Below are 19,919 nucleotides of genomic sequence, written 5' to 3'. Positions count from 1 at the left end.
CTTGCTCTCTTTGACAGGATGCCCGTACATGGAACTGAAACCATGGCTTGCAGAAATAATAGGGGAGAGGGACAGTAGTGGACTAAAAGGGACAGTGGATAAACTAAATCAGCTCCCCTAAAGATAAACTGATATTCATGTGAGTTATTATTTTAAACTACATAAATGATAAATTACTTGTTACCGGATTTCATGAAATAAAAAAGTGATCAGCATCACATCTTACTTCCACCAGGCCAATTCTGACATCATCCCTCCAGGTTTCAGCAAAATTGAGCCGGTGGTGTAGCAGTTGTGGCCTTTCAAAGTTTGACATTTTGACCTTTAATCATAGTGTCCCCCTCAGGCCAATCAGTGTAATTCTTTTAAATGCTAACACACAGAGCCAAAGGGCATCATCCCTCCAAGCTTCATCAGAATCGCACCAGTGGCATCTGAGATATCATGTGTGAGTTTAAAATTTTGACCTTGAATTACCGGAGCCACATTAGACCAATCAGTGTCATCTGTAATGATTAGACTGATTTAATGATTGATTACACACACACACACACACACACACACTCCTATAGGGAGTTCAAATAGAGCTTTCTAGGGCCAATAGTAATGGTTAACATGGTGTTAGTAAATGTGTCTTGATCAACATCGTGTGTCTTACTTGACTTGCATCACTTTACAGTACTGGATCAGCAGACTGTGCCTCAGCGTTCACAAATTGGTTAACATTAGAGTGTTAGCGTGTCCAGGCAGCTCTGGAAGCATTGGAAAATGAAGTTTGACAGCATCCTTTCAGAAATTAATGGATTTGGGAAATTCCAAATCATGCTACTCTTGATTCAGACCATGTCTCGAATTACTCTGCCCTGCCACTTTTTGTTGAATAACTTCATCGCGGCGGTTCCCTCTCACCACTGCGACCTCAGCACGCTGGGTGAAGGAGCTGAATTTAGGAATTTAACCCTGCAACAGAGACTTGCTGTTAGTGTCCCAGTAGAGAAGGATGGGACTCCAAGCTCCTGTCAGATGTTTGCAGAGCCCCAATATCAATATCTGTCCGTCTCCAACAGTAGCGACGATACACTCACTGTGCAGTGTCAGAATGGATGGGTGTATGACAACAGCACCTTTAGGTCTACTTTGGCAACAGAGGTAAGTGTCTTTGAGTAACAGTGATCCAGGTGTACTTAAAGTATGATTAGTTGTTTTGACACATTAAAACAGGTATGTGCTGTATTGTGCAAAAGAAGCAGTGAAAAATTCCTTTTTAAAAAGTCCTTTTTACACCAATGTCATTTGGGTGACAAAGTGTGAATATAATACCGTCAACATCATGTTCCTCTTGTCTAACTGCAAAATTATCTGTTCCTTTGCATCATTGCTGGGTGTATCTCAACATACTTTTACCTTACTTGTACCATGCAATGTAATATAATTTATGCATTAATGCTTTCCATCATGTAGTTACTATTTGCTCCTATGAAAATGACATCACAGTAAAACTAAACCATATTTGGGGGATTCATTTCACATTCACATAAAAAGTGAGTTACTTTTTACGATCTGTATAATAATACAATGAAGCCGACTCATTTGTGAGTTTGACAATTTTTTCTGTTTAGAAATGTTGAATGATAGATATTTGGCTAATTAATAACCGCAAATAGATATTGGAAAGAAAAAGTTCTGACTGACTCAAGTTTATATGAAGTTTGGATGATGTCAAAGGTCAAAGTGAAACAACAGCGAGTGACAGAAAGATTAGATTTTCACTTTGCTTAAATTTAATCCCAGTCACTGTTTGAATTGGACCTAGGTGTTGAAATTGACATGGATAGGCTAGAAATTTATGTATTTGTCTTTTAATCAAAAGAAAAATGTGGGATCAATTGAGTAAAATTGCAAGGACAAGACACTGGTCATCAACTTCCACTGTAAAAAATATCTTCTTTTCTTTGAAGTGGGATCTCGTGTGCAGCAGGAAAGGGATGAACAAAGCAACAGCCACTATTTTCTTCATTGGTGTTATGTTTGGAGCTCCTTTATTCGGATTTCTCAGCGATAGGTAAGGCACAACTCAACATATTAACAAAAATGTCCCCCAACCACCATAAAAAAATGTTAGAAAAGAAGATGAAACCTTACAGACCCCTGTGGGGAAATTGGGTTGTTGAAGCAGCCAGCAGTAATAGAATGCACCACAGAAAAAAAATAATATAAATAGAATATAGCAGATGTGTGGTATATAGACATATTCAAACCAACAATTACAACATTATGAGGGCGTGTAAAATTACAGCAGTAGAACTTAAAGGATAAGGCTGGTGTTTTTTAATGCATTGCTTACCATCAACAAATCCTATGAAAATAACAAAATCAACAATGCGTTTGCTCTACTCCCGTTACTTTCTGACTTCCCACGTACCGTTTTTAGCCGTCAACCCGGAAGTCATTGGCTCCAATTGTAAGCTAAAAACCTTGAAATACAGCTCACAAAGACATAGTTTCAATTTTAAAAATCGTTAACTGTTACCATGAAAAGTCAAGCTGTTGTAGTTATTACCAAATCAAATTCAAATGGGAACAAATTCTTCATTACGCCGGGGACTATTTTCGGTGCTACGGAACTACTTTCCTGAGATCGCAAACGTGTTTACAGCCTGCTTATTAAGTTGTTTGAGGAAAAAGTCGGCTGGCCCGGTGCATCGCGATGATGAAATATGTTGCCCAGAGCAACGGCATGGCTCTTTGACGTGTTTTCAATCGTTTTTTTTAATACAATGGAGTTCTATGGCTGCTGGGACATGGCTGCATTGGGCACCGGCTACATGGACGAGACTTGTTGGCAAAACAAAATTATTGCTGATTTTGCTGTTTTCATAGGATTTGTTGACGGTAAGCAATGCATTAAAAAACACCAGCCTTATCCTTTAACAAGATAAGAAAAAAAGAATGAATGGCAGGGATGTGGGGGAGAAAAAAAAACTAGACGTAAGAAAAAAAGTAGGGGGAGAAAAAAGAAATAGATGGAGAAGAAAAAAATACATAATTTTGTGTTCTCTCGCAAAAGTTTTGCATTCTCCTGAGAAACATTAAGTGTGGGAAAAAAATGTGTCAGCAAAAAAACAAAGATTGTAAACAATTTTTTTGTAGTTTTGTCCCTGCAACACAACACACCCCCAGTTTACACCAGTACAAGGGGCTACGGGGCGTTGACAGGTTTGAAAATCTCTCCATCTCCTCCTCCTCCTTTTTCCATTGACCAAGAGAGCGCCATCAAAACTCACACATAATTTCACACATATGATTACACACATACCTTTCCAACAACAGTGTGATGAGGCACAGAGCTCCTGGACATGAAACGTGGGACAGCCTGTCTGTGGATGAACTGAAAGATTCACAAGTCATTATATATGTATAAATATTTGACATTTAGCATACTGTTTCATACTGGTTATTTCCTATTATTTTATATAACACTGTAAGGTAGGCTATAGGAAATGTGAGATGATTGTGTGCGTAAAAGTGCATTCTAATATTTATGACATTATTTATAATGGCAAAATTAATCAGAAGTAACAATTTAATAATGATTAATATGCAATTTATTAATAAACCACACAAAGTATTGCTGGATAGAGTTTGTTAAAAGCATTGTTCTGAACATGTTCTTTCCATGACCAGATTTGGCCGGCGGAAGCTACTGCTGGTGTCTTACCTGTCAACCATTGTGTTTTCAGTCATAAGTGCATTCTCCACATCCTATGTAATGTTTGTCATCATGAGATTTTTCACTGGAATGACACTTTCAGCTCTAAGCATTATCTCCATTTGTCTAAGTAAGTAATGGTAAAATAACACTAATATCTGACTAATGAGTTGAAAAAATAGGATATGTCTCAATCACACATATTTTCACAAAGATCCATATTCCTAGTTAGTTTTACAGTGACAACTCATTGGAACGTGAAAGATATTTCACTTGACCCTTGTGTGTTGACATTTCTGCAGATGTTGAATGGTTTGGCATTGAGCACAGGACCTTTTCTGGTATAATCATAAGCCTGGATTGGACACTTGGTAACTGGATCCTAGTTGGATTCGCTTACTTTGTAAACGAGTGGAGGATGCTCATCCTGGCAGTGACCTCACCCCTGATATTCTCCATCATTGCTTGGTGGTATATAGTTTCACATCATTTTCTTTATGTCATAAAAAGCTGAATCCCATGAGAGGTTGATGTGATGCTGGATTCACCAGATGTTTGTTGCTTCAGGTGGCTCCCAGAGTCTGCCAGGTGGCTCCTGGCTAATGGTAAGGCAGACGCTGCTCATCTCTACCTCACGAAATGTGCCAAGATGAACAACAGATCCAAGTGTATGGATGCCATCACTCCAGAGGTAGATACACGCATTCAGTTCAGCTAAAAGATTACACTGTTGCTTTTACCCCAGATAACTGACAATCTCACTTTGATACGGATAATGCAGATGCATTGTGTATGAACTGTTTGTTTGTTTGTGTCCTGCTTACTCACAGACATTGTTGGACTCAGTAGAAGGTGACGCAGGAGATAAGAAATACACTTTTTTGGATCTTGTGAGGACCCCAAAAATCAGGAAACTTGTCATCTGTTCAGGGATTGTATGGTAAGTGCCAATATCATGGGATGGGGTAACATTTTAACATTTTGTGACTAGCATGAATCAAGCACTGAAAAGAAGGAGAAGAAGTAAAATAATAAGAATAAGAAGAGAAGAAGAATCATCAATCAACAGTTTAATATATATATTTTTTTTAATTAAAACTATTATTCACATATCCAGGATATTCAAATGTTACCTTATGTTTGTGTGGTGCTATTTTTTATAAGAACCTTTTGGGATTAGATAAAAAAAAAAATACATGACAATTTTACCAGATGGTAAGTCAAACCTTTGACACTCAATATGTCCGAGCAGCACTCCACCCAGATTAACCTCATTATTCCAAACTCATGGTTGTGTACATGAACAAGGCTCCTCCAAAGCCAGAAATAAGAGAGGGAAGATCTGTGACCTGCGATGGAGACAGTTCATTGACAAATGATTAGGAGACTGGCTTTATGAACACTGGCAGTCATCCTACTGACTTTCCAGAGATATAAATACATTTGGATATAGTATGATGTGCAATATAATGCATATAATCAAGGTTGAATGATGATGAATGAAGATGCTTGAACAAAAGATTACAGTATCACTGACTGTATGGCGCTACAATGGATTACAATACACTATAATTGCATATAAATCAAGACAAATACTCACTGCCATATAAGAGGTAGCAGAATTAATTTAGAATGGATTATTATTATTTCATGAATGTGTCTCTATTGAAAGACAACAATAGCAGCTAAATTAATCCACAGTCTGGGCTTAGTTTTATGTTTATCGTGGCAGAACCTTGAATGCAAATTAGCCCAATGATAAAATTGGTCTGCACAGAAAGTTTTAATGTCTTTTCCATTTTTTAGGTATGGAGTCGCATTTACATATTATGGGATAAGTCTGAATATCACTGGGTTTGGGCTAAACCCATACCTTACACAATTTGTGTTTGCCTCCATCGAGATGCCAATTAAGATTGGTGTCTATTACTTCCTGAAGAAAATTGGTAGGAGGCCTGGCCAGGTGTGGGCACTGCTGTTAACCGGCCTCTGCCTCTTCATCAACTTGTTCGTTCCAACAGGTAAATTTGGGCTTCTAATGAATGTATCCATTATATGAGAATCTAATAATTTGTGCCTTGTCTTAATATTGTTTTTAATGGCATTGTATGATTAAATTAACAATATTGTCCGGGATGTATTGGAGAATTCACTTGATCAAATGTGTTCATATTTCCCCTCAGATAAGTTGGTAGCTCGCACCGTTGTGGCAGTCCTTGGGAAAGCCCTATCAGAAGCATCATTTACTATCGTGTACCTCTTCACAATTGAACTGTATCCTACAGTCGTACGGTGAGTCAACAATCAACATGTGCAACCAATTTGACCATTCAGTGTAACGATCGGATTTTCTGTTGTGATCACATGTACTAGAAGTTTCAATTAATCTCATCTCATTGGCTATTCAGGCAGAATGGCTTGGGCTACACCTCGTTTATGGCTCGGCTGGGTGTGTCCATCGCCCCACTCATCATGCTATTGGACGACGTGTGGCATCTCCTCCCTGCATTGATTTATTGTACGGTGGCAACTGGGTCTGGTTTAGTGGCTTCACTCCTGCCTGAAACATTAGACACCCGTCTGCCAGAGTTCATCGAGGATATTGAGCAACCAAGGTAAAGGTGATATAGTGTTAAGAGGGAGACATATTTGAAAAAATGAATTTATTTGCCATGTTTTCTTTGTTGTATTTTCAGTTATTTGCTACTGATTTTAGTGTTAGGTTTAAAAAAAAACCAATATGTCTGCATGCTCCACATTTCATTCAACAGCCATTGTCAGCTCTTGCATGCACATGACAACATGCAGTGCCACTTAACCTCACATTCTATCTTACAAAAGGTAAAAAAAAAAAATCTTGAGTGTGGGGTATGACATTACATTACTGAGTCCAGTTTCACTTACAATAATGAATGACATGCAACAGTAAACTATTAGCCTGCTCACTGGACTCGAGTGCTAAAGAATAATCCAAAGTCATCTCAGGCAAAGACAAAAGCGTTGGCAATCACGTGTACAGTATAATATACTGTATTCACATTATTATCCTATATAATTGATATCTGGGTGCATCAAGGGTTATTTGAATTATTTACCAGCATCAAATGAAAATAAAAGTTGATATTGGTATTTATGTTGATGTCACTTTATAACCTCTCAGTAATCCATGCATGTTAAAATGACTCAGTGCTTTTTCTATATTGCAGAGCGCAACTCAGGAGGAGAGAGGTCCAGTAAAAACCACGCATGATGATAATGAAGAGGATGATACTGAAGTTGAATGCGTCTACAGTGTTACATCTTTTTCATATTCATTGACTCCCATGTCCATTTAATTCTGGAAGTTATTAACAAAAATTACATAAAAATGTATTATTAGAAGTTAATACATGTTAGAAATTGACTTAATTTCAAAATAATAATAAAAAAAAATCCCAATAAATACTTGAACCAACAGTCAACTAGTATTTCACAGGTGCGTGTTTGAGTTGGATATTCCATGACATGTTACATACTGTATATCATTTAGTATTTGGGATTTTTTAGAACGTTGGAAAGCAGAGAGGGAGACAGAGTAGAGGAAACACAAGAGACGGGTAATTGAAAATGTAAAACTTGTAGTTGGCAATAAAGTTATACTTAATGGATAACACTGCTATTGGTTTGTATGAGTTCAATATCTTTAGGAAGAACCACATGTTTAGGGTCCATATGCAAAAAGCTTTGAATAAGAATAGGTATACTGGTTTAGGATCACTGGTGAAGTCATGCACCTCCATGAACGTTGCCATCACTTAAGAGGTGATATGACATCAGATCTCCTATTCTTAGATACTTTATGGTTTGTGATGTGATCCTGAAATCCTTGTGAAAGTCTCTGCAATTGTCTGTGTGTAGACACATTCTTGTGAACACAAACAATACATGAGAGAAACTTCATACTTAGACCACAAGTTCCCCCTAGAGTTGATGACGTGATTAGATTTTGGAGATGAGTAGAAGGCAACACGCACACCACTTGCTTTGTCTCTTTTGTGGTGCAGGGAATCAATTACCCCGAAGATCCAATTCCAAAGAAAAAAGTCAACTCCCGCACACACTTATCACCTCTGCATTGATTTATGAAAAAGAGTCGACGTTTCGGTAACAAGGACCTTTCTCAAGACATATCAATCATAAAGTGACATAGTGCTTAAATACATCCCATGATTGCATAATAGTCCACAGCTGTGTTGCAGGTGTGTCCATGATCCCACACAACAGCTCACTCATTCAAGCAAAACATTTTTTTCAGGTTACTAACCTGAAAAAAAATGTTTTGCTTGTTAGTAATATCAAAAGGATTTTGAATGTGTACGATTATAGATATTGTATGTTTTGACAGTTGAGGGAATCTTGAATGAGTGAGCTGTTGTGTGGGATCATGGACACACCTCCAACACAGCTATGTTGGGGGCCCACCAGTGGGCCTCAGAGCGCCATCTAGTGGGCCACGGAGGCAGTGGTACTGCCAAATGGTTAGATTAAAATTTTTTTTTTTTTTTTTGGTGATTTACAAAGCTAGTTATTTTTATATCTAAATGTGCTCAAGAATTCACATAAATAAAAAACGTCAAATTAAAATGCATAATTTCAATGACCAGTTACGTTTGAATATCACCACGCCAATCACGACACATCATCAGGTAGAGACAAACGTGTTTTGCCACTGTTAGCTAGCTAGCTACGTTCCCTCGGATGCAGTGACACAAAATGGATCGGTTTTTGAAACGAAAAAGTGACGTGGGAGACAACCCTGCGCCAGTAAAAGCTCCAAAGCGTGTGGTGAGGAAATATGACCCTGAATACATTAAACTTGGATTCATAATGGCAGGCAGTGATGCTGAGCCGAAAGCACAGTGTGTTGAATGTGGTGAAATCCTGTCAAATGAGGCGCTAAAACCATCGAAGCTCCATGCAGAGACACTTAAACACAAAGCACCCGGGATGTGTTGGGAAGCCAAAAGAATATTTCCTAAGGAAAAGGGACGGGCTTCAGGCACAAATCACAACATTAACACCTCAGTCAAAATCCACTTTGAAAGTTAGCTATATGGTTGCTGCTCGTGTAGCTCGTAGCAAGAAACCCTTTACGATCGCAGAGGAGCTTATTTTGCCTAGCGCTGTGGATATGTGCAGAGAGTTACTGGGGGAGGCAGCTGCAACCAAAATTCAGTCAATACCACTGTTACACCCGCTACAAATCACTAGCATAAGGAATGACAATCAAGGAGGTAAAGAGTCACATGTTTATTACAAAAGTTAAGCTTGACAATTTACATCCGCCCACCTTAACCTCCTTACAGTTTACTTCCCAGCTATCACTGACAGGACAGGGGCTGAGTTACACTAAATCACACCAGTGCACACTATAATTAATAAGTCTCGCACGCTAGGTTGGTTAACACATTCCAAAGTTTAACACACGTGATCAATGTCACTGCAAACAATTAATAACTCCGTCACACCTTAAGCCTGCCCTGACTGTCTGACTGGGATTCGACCTGAGTAAAGGTATTGATGGGGGAAGCAAACAGATGGATAATAAAACAGAACAAACAAACGAAAAGAAAAAAGAAAAGAAAACTAGTCCGCCCCAAGGGCAATACCCAGATATTTTTGCCCGCTACCAGCACACTTGCCAGGGCGGACTAGACAGAAAAAGCAATACCAAAAACAAACTGGCATACAACGAAAATAGTCCCACGGCAAGAGCAGCTAATGGACCACTGATGCTCTGCAGGGAAACAAATATTAACAATCTTAAAAACACTTTATTACATCAATATTAAAATACATACCGATTAAATGTTAAAAACTACATGCCTAAACTTCAAAATACCTGGTACGTCGGTCTACTTCGCTACCGACTACCAGCCGCCTTCAACCCAACAGGGAAGCAGGTCTGAAATAAATGAAAACAATAAATGTCACACACATTCAAACCTGACAGCACAAAACGCTATACAAAGAAAACAGCCTTAGGCCTACCAATTGTTCCTGCCCTCTCGTCTTCCCTGCACGCCAGCATGGAATGAGGTATGCACCTGCCTCACTCCACCGGCCTGAACCAACAGCCGCAACCTGGCGTTCCTCCTGCAGGTAGCCCTATATCAGCAAGCCTCTCTAATTGGTGCACCTCCCCTTTTTTACTCGGTGCCACCTGCCACACCACTCTCCAATGACACTGTGAGCAGAAGAATTGTTGACATGAGTGATGACATCGAATGCCAACTTGTGGAAAGAATAAAGCCAAGCCCATACTTTGCCATACAGCTGGACGAGTCGACTGACGTTAGCAATGCCGCTTTATTGCTAGTTTTTGTAAGATACTGCAGGGACAGTAATCTTCACGAGGATCTACTGTTTTGCAAAGAGTTTCCCACGAGAACAACGGCAGATAATGTAATGCGCTGCCTTGATGATTACTTCACCGAAAAAGGTCTTGATTGGAAATACTGTACAGGTGTTTGCACAGACGGCGCTACATCAATGAAAGGAATACATTGTGGTGTTGCCAAACAGATCAAAGAGAGGGCGCCAGATGCCAAGTGGACGCACTGTTTCTTACATAGGGAAAGTCTAGCAACAAAGCAGATGTCACCAGAACTGCATGAAGTCATGAACGTGGCTGTGAAAACTGTTAACTATATTAAGAAAAATGCACTCAACTCAAGGTGTTTTGCTGCTCTGTGTGAAAGACTTGATGCAGATCATTTACAGCTCTTGTACCACAGTGAAGTAAGGTGGCTTTCAAGAGGACGTGTGCTTAATCGCCTTTTTGAACTGAGAAAAGAAGTGCACACATTTCTGGATGAGCAACACTCCCCTCTTGCTGAGCATTACACTGATGGTAACTTTTGTGCAAAACTGGCCTACTTATCAGATATATTTGACCAGTTAAATCAGCTCAATATATCAATGCAAGGCAGAAACAGCACAGTGTTTTTGGTTTCAGACAAAATTGAGGGCTTCAAGCAAAAAATTATTCTTTGGAACAGAAGAGTCAAGGAGGGACGATTTGACATGTTTTCAGTCCTAAGTGAAACTTTGGAAGCCTCTCCTCATGTCAACATATCCAGTGCTATAACCCAGCATTTGACTCAGTTGTCACGAAAGTTTGCAGACTACTTCCCAGAGGACCCACGAAATGGAAACCCTTGGATTTTGGACCCTTTCTCTGTGAATCCTGCTTCAGAAGACATAGCTCTGTCCACTGTGTTGGAAAATGAACTGATGGAGCTATCAGCAGACAGCAGCCTGAAGCTTCAGCTCACACAAGTTGACCTTGCTTCATTCTGGATACTGGCTGCCAGTCAATATCCCTCTCTGTCAAAATGGGCAATCAAACTTCTGTTGCCTTTCACCACCACCTATTTATGTGAGTCAGGGTTTTCCATTGTGACTGTCACAAAATCAAAGGCAAGGAACAAACTGAAAGCAACTTTGAATGCTACTCTGCGTGTCAGCCTCTCACCCATCCCACCACGACTTGATCTCATTATTTCCCAGAAGCAAGCCCAAGTGTCTCACTGAGGGTAAGCAGAATATTTATTTTGGTCATTACAGCTGACAGTGGCATAACACATATTTACAGCCCAGTTTATTTTTTCTCCTTTTTTTGTCATGTTATGTTTTTTTTCTCATTTATTTGGGAAGGTGGTCCTCGGAAATTTTTTAACAATCAGAAGTGGGCCTTAAGTTATAAAAGGTTGAGAACCCCTGGTTTATATCATTATGTCTCAATGAAATCTCCACATAACACACATTTCCCGAAGTTCCCCAAAGGGAATAATAAACTGATATCTTATCTTATCTTATCTTATTAGTTTCAGGATTGGTTATAAGGTCTGATATCACTGATTGCAGGTTTAATGAAGAAAAACTATGGTGAAACTATTATAACTAATTCATGCTTTAAACCTGCAATAAGCGATTTCAGACCCTGTAACCAATCCTGAAACTAACGTGTGCTACGTAGTGATTTCCATGAGACGTAATGATATAAACAAATAGCCACACACGTGGGCCAGCTGTGTTGTTGTCAAAGTCGGCCCGAGCGAGTAAACGTTTTCAACCAGTAGACTTGTTACCTATCTCTTCACTTGTCATTGTGGGACATGTAACCTTCAGTGGGAGAAAAATCTGCCAAAGCGAGACTGGTAACCGGCAATATTTCTCCATAGGTACGTTTATTTTAGCCATTAGCCTTTATGCATGGTTTGTCCTTAAGGGCTTCCGTCGCAGTAGCTTTGCTGTGTGTGTTTACCATGGATGTATTAAACTAGGTGTTTACAAACTGTGTTGCGGTTGCTGTCACCCTCTAGTGGTCAGAAAAAATCGCTTAGTGTAGCTTTAAGATACAGAGTTCATATTAATACCACCCAAGTGTTATGTGAAGTAGCCTATGTTCACATAACACAGTGTATGTATGTTTACATAGAAATATTTGCTAATTAATTAAACTAGTTATGTTTAATATATCATGGTGATTCTGGCAGGATATTAGACAGATCAAGATCGTTTGTTTTAGACACTGCTAGGATTTTGTTGAATGCATAGCAACAGATATTATACTGATAGTTTGCTTCACCTTCCATCTCACACTCACAGTTACACAGGTTCACACCAGTTGGCCAGCCGATCCAGAGATTGAAACTGATAATCTTCCATGAGCCACGTTTCTAACCATGAGGCTACCCCCACCTCCTTGGCGCTTCTATGCAAGTTGCAGATTTATGGAAGCACTCAGATATGACACTCTTGTCACGTCCAAGGAGAATGGTGCAATGCATGTGGACAGATATCAACTGACATGTACCTTGGTATTCAAGTACACTTGATTTAATGTCTGTCAGCAATGCCTTGCTACACATTAACTCATTTTGATAGTTGATCATTAACCAATAACATTTTACAATGTGCAAAAGGCTAGTAGTTCACTTTTAGTTAAGCACCAGTTTAAAATGAAGAGTATGCTATATGTTCCTGATAAATTCCTATTTTCCAAGAATTTCACTCCAGACAGGAAGTCCTTTTTTTGAGTGAAAATTTTTCTTTGTATCACATATTTTCAAAATGAAGTTTGAGAACGTGCTGGCAGGAGTGGATGGCTTTGGGAGATTCCAAGCTTGGATTATTCTCTTGTTGGTAATTTCTCGTATAACTTTGCCTTTTCACTTTCTGCTGAATAATTTTATTGCAGTCGTGCCCTCTCACCACTGCAACCTCAGTACTCTGGACGATGGAGGTGTCTTTAGGAATTTAACCCTGCAACAGAGACTTGCTGTTGGTATCCCACGACTGGAGGATGGGACTCCAAGCTCCTGTCAGATGTTTGCAGAGCCTCAGTATCATCTGCTGCTCAACTCCTCCAACATCACTGACCTACCCATGGTGCCGTGCCAGAATGGATGGGTGTATGACAACACAACTTTCAAGTCTACTCTGGCCACAGAGGTGAATTCAACTTCTATTCATTTAAAAAACATCAAACTAAAACAAATCCCAAATTAGCCACTGGATTCTACCCTTGTCCTCTTGTCTGTTTCCCCCCATAGTGGGATCTGGTTTGTGATAAGAGAAGAGTAAACATGGCCACAGCCACCATCTTCTTCATGGGAGTCATGCTTGGAGCAGCAGTATTTGGCAGTCTCAGTGACAGGTTTTTGAGCCATCAACTCTCATATTCCAAAAAACTGTATTTAAGCAGAACAGTCTCAAGACAAATCTGACATATTTCCCCCCTCTGTATTGTTAAATTACATTATTCTGTTCTGTATTTATTTTTAAACTACAGTAACTAACTAACAGTAAATTATGTCACCTAACATAATATTTCACTTTTGTACAGTAAAAAATGTATAGTTTTTAGCTTGCATTAATCTCTGTGCTCAGACCTAATATCAGCTGTCATGAATATCCACAGGGATGGCAAGCACTTACTTTCATTTTCCCATTGACAAATTATGTTATTTACAACACATATATGAAGTAAAGCATTATGACCATAATTCAGGGGCAACTACTTTTGAATGTGTAATGTCCAAGACATGTTATCACAGTAAGTGTTTTAAAGGCATACTATGCAGGATTTTCCAGACACTACATGGTATTTGAACGTACCACAGAACAGCCCCCACACAGATTGACAGAAAAAGGTTACCACCCAGAAACCTCCCTAACACAGCAAACAGGCAGAGGAGGCAGTCGCCAGTCATGTATTTTTCTAGATTGCCAATCCAGTGAAGTGGTGATAGTGTGGTCATTTAAAAATATTTTAAACAGTAAAATCCTGCATAGTATGCCTTTAAATTATGAAACTGTTCTACCAAAGTGAAGTATCACTTTGACTGTCACCATCAGTTTGACCATGACTATCAGTTGTATACATGAAGTTTATTTCTAATCAATTTGTGTCACAGGTATGGCAGGAAGAGAATGCTGCTGGTATCCTACTTGTCAGCCATCTTCTTTGGATTTGCAAGTGCTTTCTCATATTCGTTCACCATGTTTGCAGTCATGAGGTTCTTGACTGGATTCAGCATTACTGGAATCAGTATAATCTCCATCGTCCTTTGTGAGTTTTTGCACACTGATATCGGTTTGTCAAACAAAGTAACATACAAATATATTCTGAAATCATATCTAATCTACATCGATTCGATTGAAAGGGGATAATTTTTATGATGCGAAGGTCTTGAAATTCAGCTTGATGAGATGACACATTGAAAATCATCAATGAAGACCTCTGTGATGATTAAAGATCTTTCAAACTCAAAGCTCATGATTTATGACTCAAAACAGGATATCTACTTTTTATGCTCAATTAAATAAAAATGAAGAGTTCTTTTCCAAAATGCTTTATATCCATTTTGGGGGAAAAAATACCCGAAGATCATCATTCAATATCTCTAAAAAGTAGAGAATCTACTCTGTAAAAGTGTTGTCATTTTGTCAACCAAAAGCTTACGTGAGCGACTTATTTTTGTACTATCAATCATGTTGTAGGTGTCACTTTTTTCAAATGGTGGTTATATTTTGGAACAAAACACTACAGTTCTTCACTGTCCCTGATAACAGACAAGTCTTGCCGCAGCCACATAAAATGTAAACTAGTGTATCATGATGCAAACAAAACAAAATATAATCTAACACTAAACTTCTGGCACTTTTAATACTCACTCATAATTGTTTTACCAGTCATTTCTCATCATAGGTGTAGAATGGGTGGACATGACGCATCGAACTGCAGTGGGTGTTTTGATGAGCATGGACTTGAGCATTTTTACTGCTCTGCTACCTTTTGTGGCCTACTTTGTGAATGACTGGAGGTACCTGACTGCCACACTAACCACCCCACTGTTTTTGGCAGTGATCTCTTGGTGGTAAGGAAAAATGAGTATTAGATCTTCCAGCTATACTGAGCAATCTACAGTAGGATGTTGATGCCCTAATACCAGCACACCATGTGCAGATGTATTTGTTGAATATAAACAAGTTGTTCACAGTTACAAGTGGATTTGAAATTGTTTGGCACAATCTTTAAAGATCTTTGTCCTTAAAGATGGTCTATGACCAAGCCATGAATTCTGGACTTAATGAGCCAGATGTGTGACCCATGATCCTATATAAATAAATGTGCACATAACACGTTTTTGAAAATGTGTACTTAACCCATTTTTGAAAATGTGGACTTAACCACATCAAACTTTGTCTTTGTCATAGGTGGCTCCCTGAGTCTGCCAGATGGCTGATAAGTAATGGAAAGGTGAACGATGCTCATTTTTACCTGAGCAGGTGCGCAAAATTCAACCACAGAGAGCAATTCATGGCAGACCTTAAGCCTGAGGTAAAAAGTTCTACATAATCTATCAATTCTTCCATTCCAGAAATGTGGCCACTTTCTCTGACCCAAGGTTCTCTTTTTACCCCGCAGACTCTCTCCAAAGTTATACTTGTAGAAAAGGAAAACAGGACATACTCTTATCTAGACCTTGTGAGGACCCCAAGAATGAGGAGACTGACTCTACTTACTGGCACCGTGTGGTATATATGTCTCCTCTCGGCTAAAAACAACAGGCTTTATGTACTTTAACCTCCCTCACCCACAACTGGAAACAATGTATAACAATCACTCATATTTGACTTTATACCAAAGTTTTTTTTTAACTTATCCAAATACTTGACATTGATCACATTTGATATCTCCTTCTGTTCGTAGGTGTGGGGTGGCCTGTATTTATTATGGAATCAGCTTGAATATCACTGGATTTGGTGTGAACATCTATCTTACTCAGTTCATCCATGGAGCAATTGAAATTCCAGCGAAAGTATTCATCTATTACAGTTTGAACAAAATAGGTCGGAGGTTGAATCAGGTCGGAACGCTTGTTTTGACTGGAGTCTGTATATTTTCCAACATATTTATTCCTCAAGGTAAGTGGTCCATTTACACTTGTGTTTCTTTGAAATAATAAGATAATAATAAGACTACTACTGCTATAACTACTATAACAATAATATAACAATAATACTACAGCAACAATAAAAATAAGAATAGTATAAGAATTATATTTAACATGCAATAATCTATAACTGGCATTCAAGGAAACTAATGAGACACTAAATTGGAGGATAACTTTCAGATTAAAATCAGTAAGGAATATCATGAACCTCTCACATTCATATGGAGAGAGCGATGATTCATTATTACTAACCACTAGTGCATCAACAACAATCAATTCTAATAAATGTAATAGAACTCTAAAGTTATGGTAATACTCAGCATTAAGATTAGAAAAACACTTTTCTTGTAACCATAACTTACTGAACCGTCATCAAATCCTCCATATGTGATTGGAAAAAAAACATATCCTGATAAGACAATGCTGCATTTCGAGCCCAACTCTCCACTGACAAATTACATTTTATAGCTAGTGTTGATAGAAAGTGGGGTTAAAATGTTCCTCCACGACATACTGTTTTTTTTTTTCAGATATGTGGCTCTTCCGGACAGTGGTGGGAATTTTGGGTAAAGGGTTCTCAACGGCCACTTTAACAATTCTTACCCTGTACACAACAGAGCTTTACCCCACAGTAGTGAGGTCAGTGAAATATCCGAAACATATATTTAGCAAATTTACAAACAATACACATATCGGTATCCTTTACACTTTCGGCTACACTTTCTCTGTACTTAAAAATGATACATTTTTATTTACACAGGCAAAACGGACTGGGTTACAGCTTCTCTATGGGCCGTGTCGGGGTGTCTGCTGCCCCCCTAATCATTCTGCTTGACGAAGTGTGGGTCCCTCTACCCAGTGTTGTTTTCTGCCTGGTGGCGTTCACCACAGGGCTGCTAGCTTATTTTCTTCCAGAGACGCACAATGTCCGCCTGCCAGAAACTATTGAAGACATTGAACAGACAAGGTACTGGGTCTTGAATTGCTCCCAAACATTTACAGTGAGAGTTCTGTGCCATAAAATTAAAATGGCTTATAGATTGTACTTTTTTTTTGCGTTTCAGAAGACGATCAATCTGCACATCTGATGAGTAATCCCCTGCCTTCAATGTTTTGTTCATATTTACCTAAAACCCCAATAAGAGTCTGAGTTATCGATTGCTTGCAGTAAGATACAGTGAATATCGCTGGTGGTAAACAGTAAAATGTAAAGCTGTCCTATATAAGTAGAACCTGTACAATCTTTATACTGTATAAAAAGAAATATGATCAAATAAACTATACTACTATTGATTTACAGTTGATGTATGGTGTTTATTAAAATAAAATAAGAAGGTATTCCTGATAAGATGTGAAATGATGATTCGTTTTACAATACTGGACATTTTGAAGCGCCTGCTTTAAATATATTACCATGAATGCACACATTCCTTCACATAAACAAACGTTATTTTAATGGTTAACCCTTGTGTTATGTTCAGTTTCTGGACCTTTTGGTAAGGTTTGCTGGGTCAAATTGACCCAGGACATTATTTGGATTTTAAAGCAATACAGAATTTTTTTTTTTTTTTGAAAATACTTAACATATATTGTCTTTAACTAATACCAAACAATGTAAATAACATATGGAGTTAATGTTTGCCATTTACCTCTGCTAGATCACATTTAGCAATTAAAGTGCCATTTGTTTTTTGTGATAAACCTGTGATTTATGTATCCACCATAATGAAGACATGGGTGGCATAAATCATATTTATCACAATCAGAATTGATTTCTACAATATCCTTGTATTCTGACACTTCCTCATCTTCCACATCACTATTTTTTAGTTTTCCAACTTGCTCCAAGGCCCTCTGAGTAGATTCTTCAGATCATATTGACGGATTGTGGAAGTGACCCACACATTGTCATGCAGAGCTATTTATCGGTTTTGTCCTCCCCCAATATGCAGGTGTGAGAGGTACAGCGCGAGAAAATGTTGAATATTTAGAATGTTTTGGAATAACGTTGTGCAGATTACCACAATACAGAGGGTAAAGAGGGCGGGAAAGCGGGAGCAGAGTGTTCTCGGTGCTTAGAATATATCAGTGTTGCAATCTTATGGCAGGTGTGTGTGTGTGTGTGTGTGCGTGTGTATGTCTGTGGAGGTGGGACTAGGCTTGGGACATACAGTATTTTGGTAATAGTCTATAACATGGTAGAGAGGGCTGTGTGTTCAATCCACGAAATACGGCTCAAATCTGATTGAGCAAAAGGCAAAAACAATACATGTGTGCATGCATGTGTGAGAGCAGACTTTAGATGAAGATGAAGAATAAGTAGTGGAGTCAGCTTTTGGTTTCATATTTACCATGTTCTGCTTGTTTTCACCTACAGTTTCTACCCTTTCATTTCTCTCGGGTCAAATTGACCTGAACATCAGATCAGGGATGTAAATGTGTAGGAGGGGTATACCATGTGTACTCAGTGAAAATGTGTTCTTTCACTTGTTCTTAGCAGAAAATAAGCCAAGGCCATGGAGTTTCAGGTTGAAAAAATAATTGATTGTATCATTTTTCCTTTAGTAAAAATTAAACGGGTTTGACCCGAACACCACACAAGGGTTAAGTGTGGTAAAATATTGACCCATTTCAACTGAAACCCAGCAACCTTTGAGGTAGTCAAATACAAATGATTGCCTTGTCTGGTCTTAGAATCAAGCTGAACTTTTTCATATGGGTGTGGGAGTGCGAGTGATTTTGTTTTTTCATCATTTCAACGGAAGACTGTGTGCAGTAGGAGACTACGATGAAGTTTGAGAACGTACTTTCAGATATTGATGAATTTGGAAGATTCCAGATGATGATAATTGTAATAAGTTTCATTGGCCGTTTGACACTGCCATGGCACTTCATGCTAAACAACTTTATAGCTGTTGTTCCCTCTCACCACTGCGACCTCAGTACTCTGGACGATGGAGGTGTCTTTAGGAATTTAACTCTGCAACAGAGACTTGCTGTTGGTATCCCACGACTGGAGGATGGGACTCCAAGCTCCTGTCAGATGTTTGCAGCGCCTCAGTATCATCTGCTGCTCAACTCCTCCAACATCACTGACCTACCAACAGTGCCATGCCAGAATGGATGGGTGTATGACAACGCCACTTTCAAGTCTACACACAGAGCAGCTTAATAAGGACAACCAAGGGTTAAATACCTTGCTCTCTGGCACCGCAATGTAGTTTTTGAGAGAGGGGAGAGCATTACCCATTTATTTCCCCGCTCAGACCTTTTCAGTCGATCCAGAGATTGAAACTGATAACCTTCCATGAGCCACGTTTCTAACCATGAGGCTACCCCCACCTCCTATGTAAGTTGCAGATTTATGGAGACACCCAGATATGACACTCTTGTCACGTCCAAGGAGAATGGTGCAACGCATGTGGACAGATATCAGCTGACATGTACCTTGGTATTCAAGTGATAGTTAACACGTGATTTAATGTCTGTCAGCAATGCCTTGTTACACATTAACCCATTTTGATAGGTGACCATTAGCCAGTAACTACAATGTGCAAAAGGCTAGTGGTTCACTTTCAAACACACCCAGTTTAAAATGAAGAGTATGCTATATGTTTCTGATAAATTCCTATTTTTCCAAGAATTTCACTCCAAACAGGAAGTCCTTTTTTGAGTGAAAATTTTTCTTTGTATCACATATTTTC

General features: G+C 38.8%; 1 protein-coding gene and 1 long non-coding RNA gene across 2 annotated transcripts; one reads left to right on the top strand and one right to left on the bottom strand.

The window, feature by feature from the left end:
- The first annotated feature begins 768 nt into the window (after positions 1 to 768).
- On the top strand, positions 769 to 17,310 carry LOC139909863 (solute carrier family 22 member 6-B-like). The gene is made up of 19 exons (XM_078282736.1): positions 769 to 1,149; positions 1,959 to 2,062; positions 3,685 to 3,839; positions 4,012 to 4,180; positions 4,277 to 4,422; positions 4,556 to 4,649; positions 5,516 to 5,730; positions 5,893 to 6,001; positions 6,118 to 6,324; positions 12,820 to 13,207; positions 13,309 to 13,412; positions 14,173 to 14,327; positions 14,967 to 15,135; positions 15,476 to 15,599; positions 15,687 to 15,796; positions 15,972 to 16,186; positions 16,746 to 16,854; positions 16,976 to 17,182; positions 17,280 to 17,310. The coding sequence occupies exons 1-19, from the start codon at positions 769 to 771 to the stop codon at positions 17,308 to 17,310; spliced, it is 3,192 nt and encodes a 1,063-aa protein (XP_078138862.1).
- Positions 9,441 to 9,903, bottom strand: LOC144543504 (uncharacterized). Its single transcript, XR_013507949.1, has 3 exons — positions 9,740 to 9,903; positions 9,591 to 9,653; positions 9,441 to 9,520 (listed from the first exon to the last, which is right to left on the bottom strand). It is a non-coding gene; the product is annotated as an uncharacterized LOC144543504 (long non-coding RNA).
- Positions 17,311 to 19,919: the final 2,609 nt, after the last annotated feature.

The sequence above is a fragment of the Centroberyx gerrardi genome, chromosome 3, assembly GCF_048128805.1.
Source record: "Centroberyx gerrardi isolate f3 chromosome 3, fCenGer3.hap1.cur.20231027, whole genome shotgun sequence".
NCBI lineage: Eukaryota > Metazoa > Chordata > Actinopteri > Beryciformes > Berycidae > Centroberyx > Centroberyx gerrardi.
The sequence above is the reverse complement of the archived record's forward strand: the minus strand, read 5'-3'. Positions and strand labels throughout refer to the sequence as shown.